This window comes from Balaenoptera acutorostrata, chromosome 4, assembly GCF_949987535.1.
Source record: "Balaenoptera acutorostrata chromosome 4, mBalAcu1.1, whole genome shotgun sequence".
Lineage (NCBI taxonomy): Eukaryota > Metazoa > Chordata > Mammalia > Artiodactyla > Balaenopteridae > Balaenoptera > Balaenoptera acutorostrata.
The window spans coordinates 62,760,097-62,776,168 of record NC_080067.1 but is presented as its reverse complement, the minus strand read 5'-3'; the positions used below and the strand labels follow the sequence as shown (position 1 = coordinate 62,776,168).

Genomic DNA, 16,072 nt, shown 5'->3' with positions numbered 1-16,072 from the left:
AGGGGTAAGGGAGAAGGGGAGGAGAGATGGTGAAAGGGTGGAGGGGCTTGAGGTCCAATGTGACAGATGAAAAGACAGTGATATATTTCTTTAAGGTCTTTCTAATAAGGGAGAAAAGATAACTCCACCTTTTGATTATACCAAGAGCAATCACTTATTGCATCCCCCTTCACCCTAACTGGTGCTTTACTTACATTGTCTTCTTTGTTCTCCCAATAACCCTATAGGTTAGGTATTAATTCCTTTTAAAGCTGAGTGAATTGACAGTCAGAGAAATCAAATACATGCAAGGACACACAGCTAGTAAGTGATGGAAATTGTAATTCCATCCAATCCTCTATTTCTCTACTGCCCGGGCTCGTTCCATGGTGCTGCCCTTCTTCCCCACAAACAGTGGAAAAGAGGCTGTTGTTATATGCAGATTAACGGGTTCTTATCAGTGCCCTGGGACCTCTCAATTAGAAAGATTAAACAAACAAACCAACCAACCCTCCAGCTGCCCATTGGTCAGCTTTTCATTCTAAAACATTTATAGTTTTATGATCAAGGGTAGTATTTGTGATTAGGAAGTAACACACCCAGAATCAATGTTTTGCTTCTGGATATAAGCTGATTACCAGAGTGATCAGAAAACAGTTTCTTTGCGGATTAATAGCCCTTCTTTTTGCTGGACATGTGTTGACAGGGCCCCCTTTCCATGTCCAGTTTCATACCAGAGCCAGGATACTAGCACTGACCCCCTCTGGTGTGGCAATTTGTACTTTCCTGGGACATGAGTGGTCAGATTTTGCTTATACAAGGAGGAAAAAAGTCTTAGATGGTTCTAAGCAGATGTGAGGATCTGAAAGCGGTTTTGGAGTCAGTGAACTCTTGAGGCCTGAGGCATCAGAGCTTTCACTGAGAAGGAGCACAGCTGAAGGCATCAGAGAAACAGAGCAGAGCAGCCACAAATGGGAAAGATGATGCCTTAATTTTAGCAGATTACTGTGTTTCAACTAGATTTTCCTTCTAAAATGAAAGTATTAATTTAGGTGGGGAATTGAATGCCACAAAATGGTTTGATTCTCTTTTGGATTGAAACCTCAATCTTTCATTTGAAAGGGCCTCGTTTCTTTAAGCTGAAGCACTCTGAGACCTTCCCCATTAGTTATAGCAATGCTGGGCTTTCCTGTGCTCAAAGTGTCCAATTTATGGACCACAGTTAGCTAGAGATGCTGTGGAGGTTTGTCATGTGGCTTACTCAGGGGGAACGCGCTTGACAACTCAGTATTCAACTGCCTCTCTATATATTCAGTAAACCTAGGGCAAATATTTAAATAAGAAGGGTTCAAAATCTTTAATTTAAAAAGCTAGTGCATAGTAGCGTTTTTCAACCTATTAGAATCACCTGGGGAACTTTAAAAGATACTGGTGAATGGGTCCCACTCCAGACCTACTAAATCTGACCCTGTGGCATGACTGTGGTGGGGCCTGGGTGTCAGTATTCTTAAAAGTTTCTCAGGAAGTTGAAATGTGCGGTTGAGAACCACTAATGTGTGGGGTGATGGAAGAGCGGGGTGTGGTGGAAAGGAATGCAGGTGGAGAATGGACAGAGGTGTGAAGAGGCAAGAATAGGGATGCTGGAATTAACAGGATGTGGTTTTGAATCTTGGCTCTGCCGAACACTAAAGCTGTATGACACTGGGCAAATTATATCTATCTTGAGCCTCAGTTTTGCCATTTTTATGAGTATATTCATACTTATAGAATAGTTGTGGGAATTAAAAAAGTAGTGTATGGCAAGTCCCTGGCACATAGTAAGCAGTTTATACATAGAACTATTTTTATCATTATTGTTAGATAACATTATAGACAAATAGTATGTGCCAGGCACTGCTCAAAGTTCTTTTTAGGAAAGAAGGTAAGGAAGAGGACCTCAAGATTGATAAGCTGTGTGGGAGGAGGGAGAAGGGAGACAAAAGACAGTCCCAAGCACCCAATGGCTTTACCTCTGCATGTATGAGCGCAGGAGTGTGATTCCCAGCAGAAAGTACATCATGATGGAGCACACCATCATGGCCAGTCCCAGCAGAATGGCCCGGTCCTCTCCTGCTTTCAGTGCTGTGACAGTTTTCCTTTTGTCCAGGAGGTCATGGTCCCTGATTTTTTGGTAAATGTTTCTGAGGTTGAACATAATACAGTTTTACTTGAAGTCCACGGTTAATCAACACACCCCTAAAGAGTAAGTCGCTGCTCAGGCCTTCCTAAGGCAGAGAGGCTGAGAGGGGTCCTCCAAACCCGCCTGAGTGCAATTGGATCCCAGCATGTGACTATTGCCTTCCAACACACACGTGCACACACACACACACACACACACACACACACATGCACGCACACACCCCAACCCTGAGCAGAGACAAGTCTCCCTTCTTTCCTTGGGGCCCATATCTAGCTGTCAATACTTTTGCCTTTTCTCTAAGTCTGAAGAAAGAAAGCAATCCCCTCAGCCCTTAAAATAATGCTTTGGGTTTGTTTTCCTTTGCCAACCCCCAGCTGATCATCACTGATCTTTCTGTACTCTCTGAATACCTAATGGAGCATTAATTCAAATAAATGGCAACATATATCAGGAATCTATCAACTTAATATCTTATTTCCCCTCGGTAGTGATAGAATTTATCCTGGTTAACATTTTTCTCAGGCTTAGGGTTGCTTAGGGCTCTGTTGACTTGAGATTTATAAGAAATGTAGAGGTGTCCAGTGGTGACCCAGACTTCTTTTCCTGTACTGTAAACATTTGAGTGAGTTTACAAAAATGTCAGTCAATTCAAGGCCAGACTCCATAAGTTTGGATAGTTTTATTAGTATTTTAAAAAATTTTCAAGCAGCAACCTACGGTAAGAAAAAAACAGATTGGAGTCAAACTGTCTCCTAGTTCAAAACCTGATTTCATGGCTTACTAGCTGTGTGATCTCTACAACTTCCTCAGCCTTTCTAATTCTCAGTTCCTTGCAAAGTGGAAATAATTGTAACTACATTGTTACGGTTAAATGAGATGACATAAGTAGATTATCCAGGAGAATGACTGACATGAAGTATTTAATAAATGTTCCCATTTAAAAATGGTGTGGGGAATGCACCTATGGTCAGCTAATCTATGACAAAGGAAGCAAGGATATACAATGGAGAAAAGACAGTCTCTTCAATAAGTGGTGCTGGGAAAACTGGACAGCTACATGTAAAAGAATGAAATTAGATCACTCCCTAGCACCATACACAAAAATAAACTCAAAATGGATTAGAGACCTAAATGTAAGACTGGACACTATAAAACTCTTAGAGGAAAACATAGGAAGAACACTCTTTGACATAAATCACAGCAAGATCTTTTTTGATCCACCTCCTAGAGTAATGGAAATAAAAACAAAAATAAACAAATGGGACCTAGTGAAACTTCAAAGCTTTTGCACAGCAAAGGAAACCATAAACAAGATGAAAAGACAACCCTCAGAATGGGAGAAAATATTTGCAAACAAATCAATGGACAAAGGATTAATCTCCAGAATATATAAACAGCTCATGCAGCTCAATATTTAAAAAAAACAACCCAATCCAAAAATGGGCAGAAGACCTAAATAGACATTTCTCCAAAGAAGACATACAGATGGCCAAGAAGCACATGAAAACCTGCTCAACATCACTAATTATTAGAGAAATGCAAATCAAAACTACAATGAGGTATCACCTCACACCAGTTAGAATGGGCATCATCAGAAAATCTACAAACAACAAATGCTGGAGAGGGTGTGGAGAAAAGGGAATCCTCTTACACTGTTGGTGGGAATGTAAATTGATACAGCCACTATGGAGAACAGTATGGAGGTTCCTTAAAAAACTAAAAATAGAATTACCATATGATCCAGCAATCCCACTGCTGGGCATATACCCAGAGAAAACCATAATTCAAAATGACACATGCACCCCAATGTTCATTGCAGCACTATTTACAATAGCCAGGTCATGGAAGCAACCTAAATGCCCCTCGACAGATGAATGGATAAAGAAGATGTGGTGCATATATACAATGGAATACTACTCAGTCATAAAAAGGAACGAAATTGGGTCATTTGTTGAGACGTGGATGGATCTAGAGACTGTCATACAGAGTGAAGTAAGTCAGAAAGAGAAAAATATCGTATATTAACGCATGTATGTGGAACCTAGAAAAATGGTACAGATGAACTGGTTTGCAGGGCAGAAATTGAGACACAGATGTAGAGAACAAACGTATGGACACCAAGCGGGGAAAGTGGCGGGGTGGTGGTGGTGGTGTGATGAATTGGGCGATTGGGATTGACATGTACACACTGATGTGTATAAAGTTGATGACTAATAAGAACCTGTTGTATAAAAAAATAAATAAAATAAAATTCAAAAAAATAAAAATGGTGTGGGGAGCTACAGCTTTATGACATGGGCATCAGAACATCCCAAAATTGCTGTTCTTCTCCAAAGAATTTCTAAAGGACAGAATGTCAAGGCAGTGAATAGTGTATGAGTGGAGGGTTGGATTTGAAATAAGGTCTGGCAGAGAAGGCAGAAAAGAAGTGAGAAATTGCTGGGGGTGCTGGCTGGTTGGAGAGATATGTGAGAAATATGGGAAGGAAGGCAATGCTCAAGGATTCTGGAAACACAGGCAAGCAAGAAGCCACGGAGAAGGGAGCTTTGGATTGCACGGGTGTGGGAGTGGGGAAGTTGCTGGCTTTTAGGGCTTGGGGACAGAGGGGAGGACACATAGAATGCTGAAAATGGAGAAAGAAGCTCTTATGCTATTTTTATTTTAAGCTTCAGACAAAAAGCCAACATACATGAGACAGACTTCAGATTTTCCTTTTAATTTTCATCACTAGTCACTCTCGTTGCTTGAAAAAGAACTAGAATCCAGTGTGGAACTTTGCAGAGGAGGAAAGAGGTGCCTGTTATTTGTATAATTGTGTGTATATTCAGGGCTTCTATTCAGCTTCGTGCTCCAGGATGGCCTTACTGGTGTTTATGGCTGGCATATATTCTGGGGCGCTGGTTCATTCTGGACTAGTTGTTAGATATTTTGATTCCCTATAGAAGTGTGAGAACATGTATGTACTTAGTATATTTCCAAAAGGTTTTAAGGAAGACTATATGTTAATCTGGTTATTAGAGTATAAAATTAATGGATTAGTTTGTTATCATTATTACTATTATATAAAAGTTCTCTTCATGAGGTAGTTATATAAATCTTACTCTTTCCTTGAAGAGTGGGCCCTTTATAGTAGGAGAATCATAGCTAAATAGAGGCCTTTGTTCCTCATCTTTTCATGACCATGTCCTTCCTGCCTCTTTCCCACCAGCACTCACTCATGGCCACTCATTCTCCTCATGGCCAGAAGCTCTGAGAGCCCATCTTTTTTATTACTCTCCAGCTCCCAAGCCCAGTGCCTCTGGACTAGCTAGCTGGCTGGCCAGCTTGCAGGCTTTTGACTGCCTCAGGCTAACCACCACCCATCCTCTAAGTTTCCCCATTCTTTTGTGAGATTTTCTTTGGAAAATGTAGGATTTATATCAAAGCTCTTAAACTTGATTCTCTATGAACCTGAATGAAAAAAAAAAAATCAGTGCCCGTTCAGTTAAAGCCAGACTTCTGAAGCAAGAAGAGACAGGCTGAGTCTGAGTGGCTTCAAAGGCCTGCTGTAAAATAATCATCTTTTGTACTTTCCTGTTGTTATTTATCAAAATGTATTTAATTCTAATGGCTGCATTGAGATGTGGATTTCCTGCAGGTGGAAGCCAGCAAGGAGGGAGCAATAGTCTCAGCTCCAGAGTAGTAGGCTGTCACACTGCATCACTTACATCAGTCTATACCCATAAAAGAGATGCAGTGTAATCAGTCAGTTATGTTACTAGAACAAGAAGGGTACAAAAATGATTCAAATGGGTAATTTAAAAACAAATCACAATTTGGAAATGGTTAACAAATGTTCTTCACGTGCTCTGGGATGTGTAGAGAAGAGGGAAAATGATTGGTTTCCACACAGGCTAAACACATCTGGGAAATCAGGATATGAAAGTGGATGAGTGAGGTGGGACATACTCATGAAATTCATCAATAAGTGATAATTGAATTAATGGATAAGTTAAGGAATGAATGAATAATTTGGAGGAATAAAGATTCAGTTAAAGTCTACGAACTTATTTTGAATGCTGGTAACCTCTAGTTATTGTATGTGGCCCCTACCCAACAGGAAGACCAACATGAAAACAAAATATCAATGTAGGGTAGTAAATTCAATGATGGAGCCATTCACAGCATGAGTATAGAAGAGGAGTAATTTTCCCAGCCTGAGGGAGCAGGACAGGGAGCAAGGATTAAGGTTAGGGAAGGCATCCTGGAGGAGAAATGCCTTAAACAGAATCTTCAAGATTGAATCCAAGTTAACCAAATGAGACAGGGAATCAAGGGCATTTCAGACAGAAGGAATCACATGAACAAAGGATGGAGATTTGCAACTACATGCTGACTGTCAGAAACTACACAAATTTTATTATTACTCGGATGAGTGTGGGACAGGGGAAATGGGGCAGATGAGTTTGGAGAGGTAGTAGGTTATAAAGAGTTTTTGTAAGTCATTTAAGGAACTTGGCCTTTATCCTGTAGTTAATGGGAAGGTGGCAGAGGGTGACATGATCAGAACTGAGTTTCAGAATGATCACTCTGGCTTTAGGGTGGAGATTAGATTAACGATGGAACCAGACTTAAATCAGAAAGAAGAATTAGGGGATTGTTACTATAGTGTTGGCAAAGGATGATGAGGGCTGGATCTAGGATCGAGGTAGGATAGATGGAGAGAAAAGGATGTATGGAGAAATATGATGATGGAAGTGAGAAAAAGGATATGGTTTAGATTTATGCCCAAGAACTTAACTTGGACGACTGGGGAAATAGTAGAGGGTGTTAAAGCAGGGGTCCTTATTTTGCTATTCTTCAGGGTTCCAAAGGGGGTGTTTTTGCTGCCCTGGCTAAGAAGGGAGAGGCTGATTGTTCATTTATAGATTCTCTTCCCCACAAACATAGTGTCCTGAGCTCAGGTGAGGATTGACTAATCTGATTGGTGAGATAGGCCAGAGCTTGACAGTCAGAGGCCCCGTCTACATTTTGGGTGAGACTGAAGATCACTGTTTATGAGTGGCACAATTTTTTTTCTCATCCTTTTGGACTTGCCTTTGTTCAGGCTTGGTGTGCCTTGGCCTCGCTATCTCTAGGTAGTAAGCTCCAGGTGGGGAAGGGAGTGTCCATAGCCTGAGACTAAGTGGATTAGTGAGGTGCCCCTCCCATGCCAAGTTGTCTTCAAAGCCGGGGGAATGAGCATGATGCTATATTTTGGGCCTCAGGCCTAAACATCATCCTTCATACTAGGAAGCCTTGTACTTCATCTCTCTTTGGCTCCTTGTGTCTATTCTCTGTGGAATCTTCTTAAAAGGGTTAGGGGGAGAAATAAGGGAATGAAGGCTAGAATAGTTCATTGAAGTAGAGCTCTCAGGAGGAATAATGACTCTGGGGCATGACTACAAAATAAGTTTCGAATATGGGGGATATTCAGCCGTAGGTATAGAGCAGGAATTTGGATTTATAAGTCTGAAGCAGATCTAGCCTTGGTGTATACTGGCGAAGCAGTATGTTTAAGCTCTGTTGGAGCAGCTGTGGCTTCATGGTTCATGGTGAACCATGAATCAATATGGTAGATACAAATCAGCATTTATACATGTTGGCAATAACAAATAGTACATATGTGCAGTCTTTTCTACATATACAGGGAGCATTCTGCCCAAATCCTTTTGAAGAATGTGAGTTATTAATAAAACTACAAGGCAAATTGAAGTATAACAAAATATTTTGTATAAAAAATTTTAATTGTCCAATAAAGCTTTATATTTACCTCAAGCCATAGTCAACACAATACAATTTTATTTCAAACTCCATATTTGGATAGTTTCTTAAAGTTTGATAGTAGTCCTATGGTTCATAAGCAAATTATTTATGAGGCTGTACATATACGAACATGGATATAAAGAGTAAAATGTGCAAGAAAAAAATTTTTCCTTGGGCTTCACTCATTTAAATTCAGATTCCCTTGGTATTTAGCCTGCAGGAAGAAAACTATTCATGTTAAGGCAGGGTAAATGTCATTTATTAATTCATTTGTTTATTCATTTGTCAACATTTTAAAGTCTTCATAAGATGAAACATACTGTGCCAAGTTCTGGGGAGTACAAAGTGAATAAGACATGCGTGTCCTGAGGGAGCTGGGTGAGATACCAATCATTACAGTGCATTGTAAGGAGACTTATTGTAATGAGTACACAAAGGAAGCAAGTCAATATGCTGGGGGCTGATTTGCCGAAGGTTCAGTTACTGAATGGCTAATGCACCATGATTAGCCAATTTGCCAATTTATTGAAGGATCACTTTGCCAGATGAATAATTTGCCCACTTAATCACAGATTTAACAAAGACTTATTTTAAGGAGCATTGTTTTAAGTATAGTAAATTGATATGAATGTATTGTCTTATGAATATTTTAAGATGATATTTTAAAAATACATTCAATTATATTCTTCTTATGAATATGTTCTTTTTAGCAGTATTTTAAGATCTGTTTGTTTTTTTTTTTAAAAGCTAAGTAAGTTTCTAAGGGAGGTTTAGTCTCTTTATAAATATATTCTTATGAATATATTCATAGATATATATTTTTTGAATATGTGTATGAATATATTCTTCTAATAGATATAGCAAAAATGTAGCATTTCATATGGGAGCCTTTCCATTTATAATGATTTTTTTTCAAGTCCTTTTTTGTTTTAAATTATTATTTATTTATTTATTTATTTATTTATTTATTTATTGGCTGTGTTGGGTCTTCGTTTCTGTGCGAGGGCTTTCTCCAGTTGCGGCAAGCGGGGGCCACTCTTCATGGCGGTGCACGGGCCTCTCACTATCGCGGCCTCTCTTGTTGCGGAGCACAGGCTCCCAGACGCACAGGCTCAGTAGTTGTGGCTCACGGGCGTAGTTGCTCCGCGGCATGTGGGATCTTCCCAGACCAGGGCTCGAACCTGCATCCCCTGCATTAGCAGGCAGATTCTCAACCACTGCGCCACCAGGGAAGCCCTCAAGTCCTTTTTAGAGTTATTTGCTGTTTTGCTAACATTTTAGCATCACTGAGATTCTTGTGCAAATTTCATGACTTTGATAGATTTGGCAAATTTATCCATTAACCAAAATTTGTTTCTTTTAACTGTTCATAAGATTATGGTAATTGATTTTGGGTAGGAATTTTTAACAGCTTTTTGAAGTTTCTGCTAAGTTTAATTTGAACAGTTTTATTTTGTCCTTATAACAAAATGTTGAATTTGTCTTTGCTCTTGTCCTGTTATTGGAACAGGAGGGATCTGGACAACATTGGTGGGACCCTCTGCTGGGGGAAAGTTGAAGAGCAGAATCAGCACAATGCAGCCTGGCCTGCTGATCCTAGAGAGGGGGAAACCCAGGGGCAGAGAGGAGAGGAAACAAAGGATAGAGAGAGCAGCAGGGCATGGCTGGGTTGGGGGAAGGGGAGGAAGACCTGAGAACAAGGGACTCTGAAGACGGAGGGTGTCTGGAGCACAGGGAGGGAAAAACAGAGGGGCAGAGAGATAGAGGGACAATGGCTGCAGAGACTGAGAGACAGAGGAGGAGAGTCTCAAGGCCCCAAATCTGGGTCCCCTGCAGTCTTTTTGGTTCCTACTAACCCATAGAACTATGAGGGTTACAATGATTATACAAAGTGTTTGGTAAGTAACTAAATTTGATAAATTCACCAAAAAGATCAACTGGCAAATGGATTAGTGTTTGGCAATTTGGCTTCAGGCAAATTGGCTATCACTGTACTGGACATTCCTTGAACTGGGCATTCAGTAGATTGGTGATGGATAACTTGACTCAGGACTTGATTTATGAACATGAATGTTTTAATTCATGTTTAATTAAACCAAGGTGGCCATAACACTTTAAGTGGTGATGGTTAAAGGATTCAGTAATAGACTGAGTTAAATCTCCAATGAGCAAACAGTTGATAAGGGGAATAGGGTAGCTGAGAGTGGTTGGATTCCAGGATCCAGTGAGTGGGGGATGGCAGGTAATGAGCTGGTTAGATAGGCAGGGGTCAGAGATAAAGGGTGCTGTATGTCTTCTGAGGAGCCACTAAAAGAATTTAAGCAAGAAAGTGATATAATTAGCTTTATACTTTAGAAAGATCACTCACGTTAGTGTGGTTGGCTGTTTGGAATGGTTTGTACCTGGAGGCTAAGAGACTGATGCTGAAACTCTCCCAGCATTTCAGGTGTTAAAGAGGGGTTGAAAAAAAAGCAGTGGTAGAGGAGATGAAAATTTAGATATGGGCATCATTTGTGTCCAGAAGTAACTATGAACACTGTGGGTTTTAATGAGACTCCCTAGGTAGTCAGAGAAACAAAACTCAGCGAGGGTACTAGAACTTGGAAAGGGCAAGAAGACAGATTTGCAAAGGGTCCCAAAGCAGTCAGAGAGGTGAGGGGCACTGGCAAGTGCAGGAAAGAGGAGGGAAGGTGTGAATAAAGAATTATGTATACTTGCCATAACTTGGGGAGGCCCTTCAGAAACCTAACCATAGGAACCATAATACTTAACATACTAAATATTTATATTTATGCCTGTCTGGCCCAGTGAATATTGAGTGGCTCAGGAGTTAGAGCCAGACTGCATTCATCTTTGTAGGTCCAGTCTCTTGCATTTATTAGGCTCACAAAGTATGTTCCTTTATGTGAGCTAGAAAAGGCTTCAATATTGAGCCTCCCTACACCGAGGCAGCCAGTAGGGAGGCTCAATGGCCAAGTGAAACCAAGTAAATCAGAGAACCATGGCTAGAACAGACTCCTGGCTTCTCTCTACCTATCAGTGCCCATTGTACTCTACCACTAATACATTTAGTATTCCTTCTAGGAAAATTTCAAGCTTTTCTGGCACTGAGAGCTCTAGTTTCCAGACTTCAAGGAAAAGTGCCTTCTCTTAGATCCTACAAAGTGAATCTGTGGGGCAATGGATTGCTCAATGCCAGCTGAGTTGAAACAGGCAGAGTTGCTATGTATCTTTGCCCCAGGAGCACTCAACTCATTATCTCATATGGCAGAGCTGAGAGTGGCATGGATTAAAACAGCCACTGTTCTGCCTTCCGCCCACCAAAGTCTTCTATGTTTTTTGAGATGTATGTACATCCTCACCTTCTATTAGTTCTATTAGATAGAACTAAATAATCTTAAATGTTTATATTAGTTAGGAAGAAAGCCTGAAAATTAATGTGCTAGGCATCCAACGTAAGGAGTTATGAAAAGATTAATAGAATATATTAAAAGAAAGTGTAAGGAAGGAAATAATAAACATGAGTAGAAATAAATGGAATAAAAGATGTACTGTATTAAAGAATCAATGAAATCAAAGATTAGTTTTTTGAAAAGACTAATGAAATAGACAAACCTCTGATGAGACTGATTAAGAAAAACTAGAGAAGACTCAAATAAATATCAGGAATTAAAAAACCATAAGTACAGAGACAGTTAGATTAGAAAGATAATAGAAGATATTAGAAACAACTTTATAGCAAGACATTTAAAAACTTTGATATAGGGCTTCCCTGGTGGCGCAGTGGTTGAGAATCTGCCTGCCAATGCAGGGGACACGGGTTCGAGCCCTGGTCTGGGAAGATCCCACATGCCGCGGAGCGGCTGGGCCCGTGAGCCACAATTGCTGAGCCTGCGCGTCTGGAGCCTGTGCTCCGCAACAAGAGAGGCCGTGATAGTGAGAGGCCCGCGCACCGCGATGAAGAATGGCCCCCACTTGCCGCAACTGGAGAAAGCCCTCGCACAGAAACGAAGACCCAACACAGCCATAAATAAATAAATAAATAAATAAAATATTAAAAAAAATTAAAAAAAAACAAAAAAACTTTGATACATGATTTACTTAAATATATAGCAAATTCTTACAAATGTATGGCTTATTGAAACTGCTTTGAAATAACTAGAAAATCTAAATAGTTCTAAATCATTAAAAATTGAATCATCAATTTAAAATATCCTCATAATGGAAATACCAGGCTCTGATTATTTATAGGTAAGTTCTACCTAGATTATACAAATCATTTGGAGGATCATATTCAGAAAAAGACTTGGTGACATAAAGATGCAAACTTACCACAAATTAATTAATAGCTTTCATAAAATTCCAATAAAAATCGCAAGAGCTTTTTTGGGAAGTGGGGTAGGCATGACTGGACAAGCTGATTCTAAAATAGTTATGGGAGTGCAAACATCTAAGGTTAGCAAATACAATCCTGATTACAAAAGAACAAGGTGGGCAACTTTTATACCAGGTATCACGATGCATTATAATGCTAAAGTTTGTAAGCTCAGGGGTGGTGTTTGTCTGAGGTAGACAAAATTGACCAGTGGGACAGAGTAGAGATCCAGAAACATATCCATGCGTATGTGGAAACCTAATATATGATACATGTGTACTTTTAGATCATTGAGGAAAGGACAAACTATCCAACAAAAGGTGCTGGACAGTTAGTTATCTATACAGAAAAAAATAGATGCCTAGTTCACACCACACACAAAAGTAAACTTCAGATGATTAAGGACTTAATTGTGAAAGGCAAACCTACAAAATATTAACTATACCAGAGCATACCCTTTTGAACTTGGGATAGGAAAGGATTTCAAAATGTTGAAAAATTGCTGAGAACACATTAAAATTAAGACCATGTTTATGAAAAGACATCATAAAGAAAGTGAAAATACAAGTAAACTGGGAGAAGCTGTTTGCGCACAATAGACAGACAAAGGGTTAATAGAGACGTTTATAAAAGTTTTTAATAGTTTATATAGCATTTTAAATTATTGCTGCAGGAGGGTTGGTGTATTTGGTCTACTATACTGTCAGAAAAGGAAGTCTCATTGTTATTTCTCTCCTCCATCTCTTTCCCCTCTCCTGGAACTCTTATCATTCACATGTAACTTTCTGATCCTTCCTCTTAAGATTTCCATCTCTTTATAATTGTCCTCTGGATTTTGAGATATTTCTTTCACTTTATCTTCCAGTTCTCTCATTTTGTTTTCAGCCATTCTCAATGGTTACCTTTCTATCTTCTATTAAATTTTTTAAATGAAAGAAAACAGACTTTTATAAAGAAGTCCTACAAGTCAATAAGAAAAAGACAAAAATCCAGTTAAAAATGGGCCACATGTTGGAATAGGCACTTGACAGAAAAGGACTAGGGACGTAGACTCAATCTTATTACTAATCTGAAAAATGGGAATTGAAAGCACAATACCCTCTGGATTGATGAAAATTAAACCCCCTAAAACTCTAGAGCAATGGAATCATATCTACAGCTGCTTTGGAAAGCAATGGCATTGCCTAGTGAAGTGGGAGCTGTGCATACTTTTGAATCAACAATTCCCAAGTTAGGTGTAAAACCTAGGAAATGTTTGTACATATGTACAAGGAGACATGAACAAAAAGTATTATAGCAGCATTGTCAGTAGAAAAAGAACTGGAAATAATGCCAATGTCTATGAGAAGCAGACTGGATGAATAAATGGTGGTATATTCATATAATGGCATACTACACAGCAGACGAAATAAGCTACAGCTAGTCACGTCAGCACTGATAAATCATGGGACCATGTTTGGTGAAAACAGCGAGTTGCAGAACAATTCATATGGTATGATTCAATTTATTTAAAGTCTCCAAACATTTAGAAGTAAACAATGTATTGTTTAAGCATTCAGATGTGACAAACTCATGAAGAAAAGCAAGGGAATGATAAACAGGAGCGTGGTTATCTCTGGGTGGGGGCAGGGATAAGGAGGGGGACGCTCTTAGGGAAGCGCCCTCAAGGGCTTCAAAAATTCTCATTGTTTTATTTTTTAAGCTTAATGAAGGGTACTCAGATGTTTATTATATCATCATTCTCTGTATGTTAACATGTGATAAATGTTCCTTTATACCAATTCAATATTTAATATAAACAATCCAAGGAATATTTGATAAGCACTCAGTGGTAATGTCCTTGGCTAATAACCTCTCTCTTCTTTAATTTTTAAATTAGTTATTGCTGCTCTTGTTTTATTTTGCCTCCTGCGATTTAGAGATTAACGTCGGCTCACCTAACAAAGAAATTTGTTCAGAGAAGAAAAAGTATTCCTTCACATTGCTGGGCATGTGGAATGGAGGATAAGGTTAGAAACCAGTGTTTTGCATATAGCAGATGATCAGAAAAAGGACTGGCTTTGAATTAAAATAATGAAAAAAATGTAAAGTTGACTTCAACTTCCCTCGAGCCATAAAAATTAGGTTTCAGAATTTTCAGTGGACTTTTACTTCTACTTAGTCGCTCTGCCTGTCTATAAGCTTATTTCTTTTTATTTTTTTTAACATCTTTATTGAAGTATAATTGCCTTACAATAGTGTGTTAGCTTCTGCTTTATAACAAAGTGAATCAGTTATACATATACAATATGTTCCCATTTCTCTTCCCTCTTGCATCTCCCTCCCTCCCACCCTCCCCATCCCACCCCTCTAGGTGGTCACAAAGCACCGAGCTGATCTCCCTGTGCTATGCGGCTGCTTCCCACTAGTTATCTATTTTACATTTGGTAGTGTATATATGTCCATGACACTCTCTTACCCTGTCACATCTCACCCCACCCCCTCCCCATATCCTCAAGTCCATTGTCTAGTAGGTCTGTGTCTTTATTCCCGTCTTGCCACTAGGTTCTTCATGGCCTTTTTTTTTTTTTTTTCCTTAGATTCCGTATATATGTGTTAGCATACTGTATTTGTTTTTCTCTTTCTGACTTACTTCACTCTGTATGACAGACTCTAACTCCATCCACCTCATTACAAATACCTCCATTTCATTTCTTTTTATGGCTGAGTAATATTCCATTGTATATATGTGCCACATCTTCTTTATCCATTCATCTGTCAATGGACATTTAGGTTGCTTCCATGTCCTGGCTATTGTAAATAGAGCTGCAATGAACATTTTGGTACATGACTCTTTTTGACCTATGGTTTTCTCAGGGTATATGCCCAGTAGTGGGATTGCTGGGTCGTATGGTAGTTCTATTTGTAGTTTTTTAAGGAACCTCCATACTGTTATCCATAGTGGCTGTATCAATTTACATTCCCACCAACAATGCAAGAGTGTTCCCTTTCCTCCACACCCTCTCCAGCATTTATTGTTTGTAGATTTTTTGATGATGGCCATTCTGACCGGTGTGAGATGATATCTCATTGTAGTTTTGATTTGCATTTCTCTAATGATTAATGATGTTGAGCATTCTTTCATGTGTCTGTAGGCCATCTGTATATCTTCTTTGGAGAAATGTCTATTTAGATCTTCTGCCCATTTTTGGATTGGGTTGTTCGTTTTTTTGTTATTGAGCTGCATGAGCTGCTTGTAAATCTTGGAGATTAATCCTTTGTCAGTTGCTTCATTTGCAAATATTTTCTCCCATTCTGAGGGTTGTCTTTTGGTCTTGTTTATGGTTTCCTTTGCTGTGCAAAAGCTTTTATGTTTCATTAGGTCCCATTTGTTTATTTGTGTTCTTATTTCCATTTCTCTGGGAGCTGGGTCAAAAAGAATCTTGCTGTGATGTATGTCATAGAATGTTCTGCCTATGTTTTCCTCTAAGAGTTTGATAGTGTCTGCCCTTACACTTAGGTCTTTAATCCATTTTGAGTTTATTTTTGTGCATGGTGTCAGGGAGTGTTCTAATTTCATACTTTTACATGTTCCTGTCCAATTTTCCCAGCACCACTTATTGAAGAGGCTGTCTTTTCTCCACTGTATATGCTTGCCTCCTTTATCAAAGATAAGTTGACCATATGTGTGTGGGTTTATCTCTGGGCTTTCTATCCTGTTCCATTGATCTATATTTCTGTTTTTGTGCCAGTACCAAACTGTCTTGATTACTGAA

General features: G+C 39.2%; 1 protein-coding gene across 1 annotated transcript in view; it reads right to left on the bottom strand.

Moving 5' to 3' along the window:
* KCNMB2 (potassium calcium-activated channel subfamily M regulatory beta subunit 2) overlaps positions 1–16,072 on the bottom strand; it is a 37,493-nt gene that overhangs the window by 12,600 nt on the left and 8,821 nt on the right. The window contains exon 2 of the mRNA XM_007182345.2: positions 1,989–2,159. Coding sequence (XP_007182407.1) covers positions 1,989–2,159 — 171 coding nt within the window. The remainder of the gene's footprint in view (positions 1–1,988; positions 2,160–16,072) is intronic.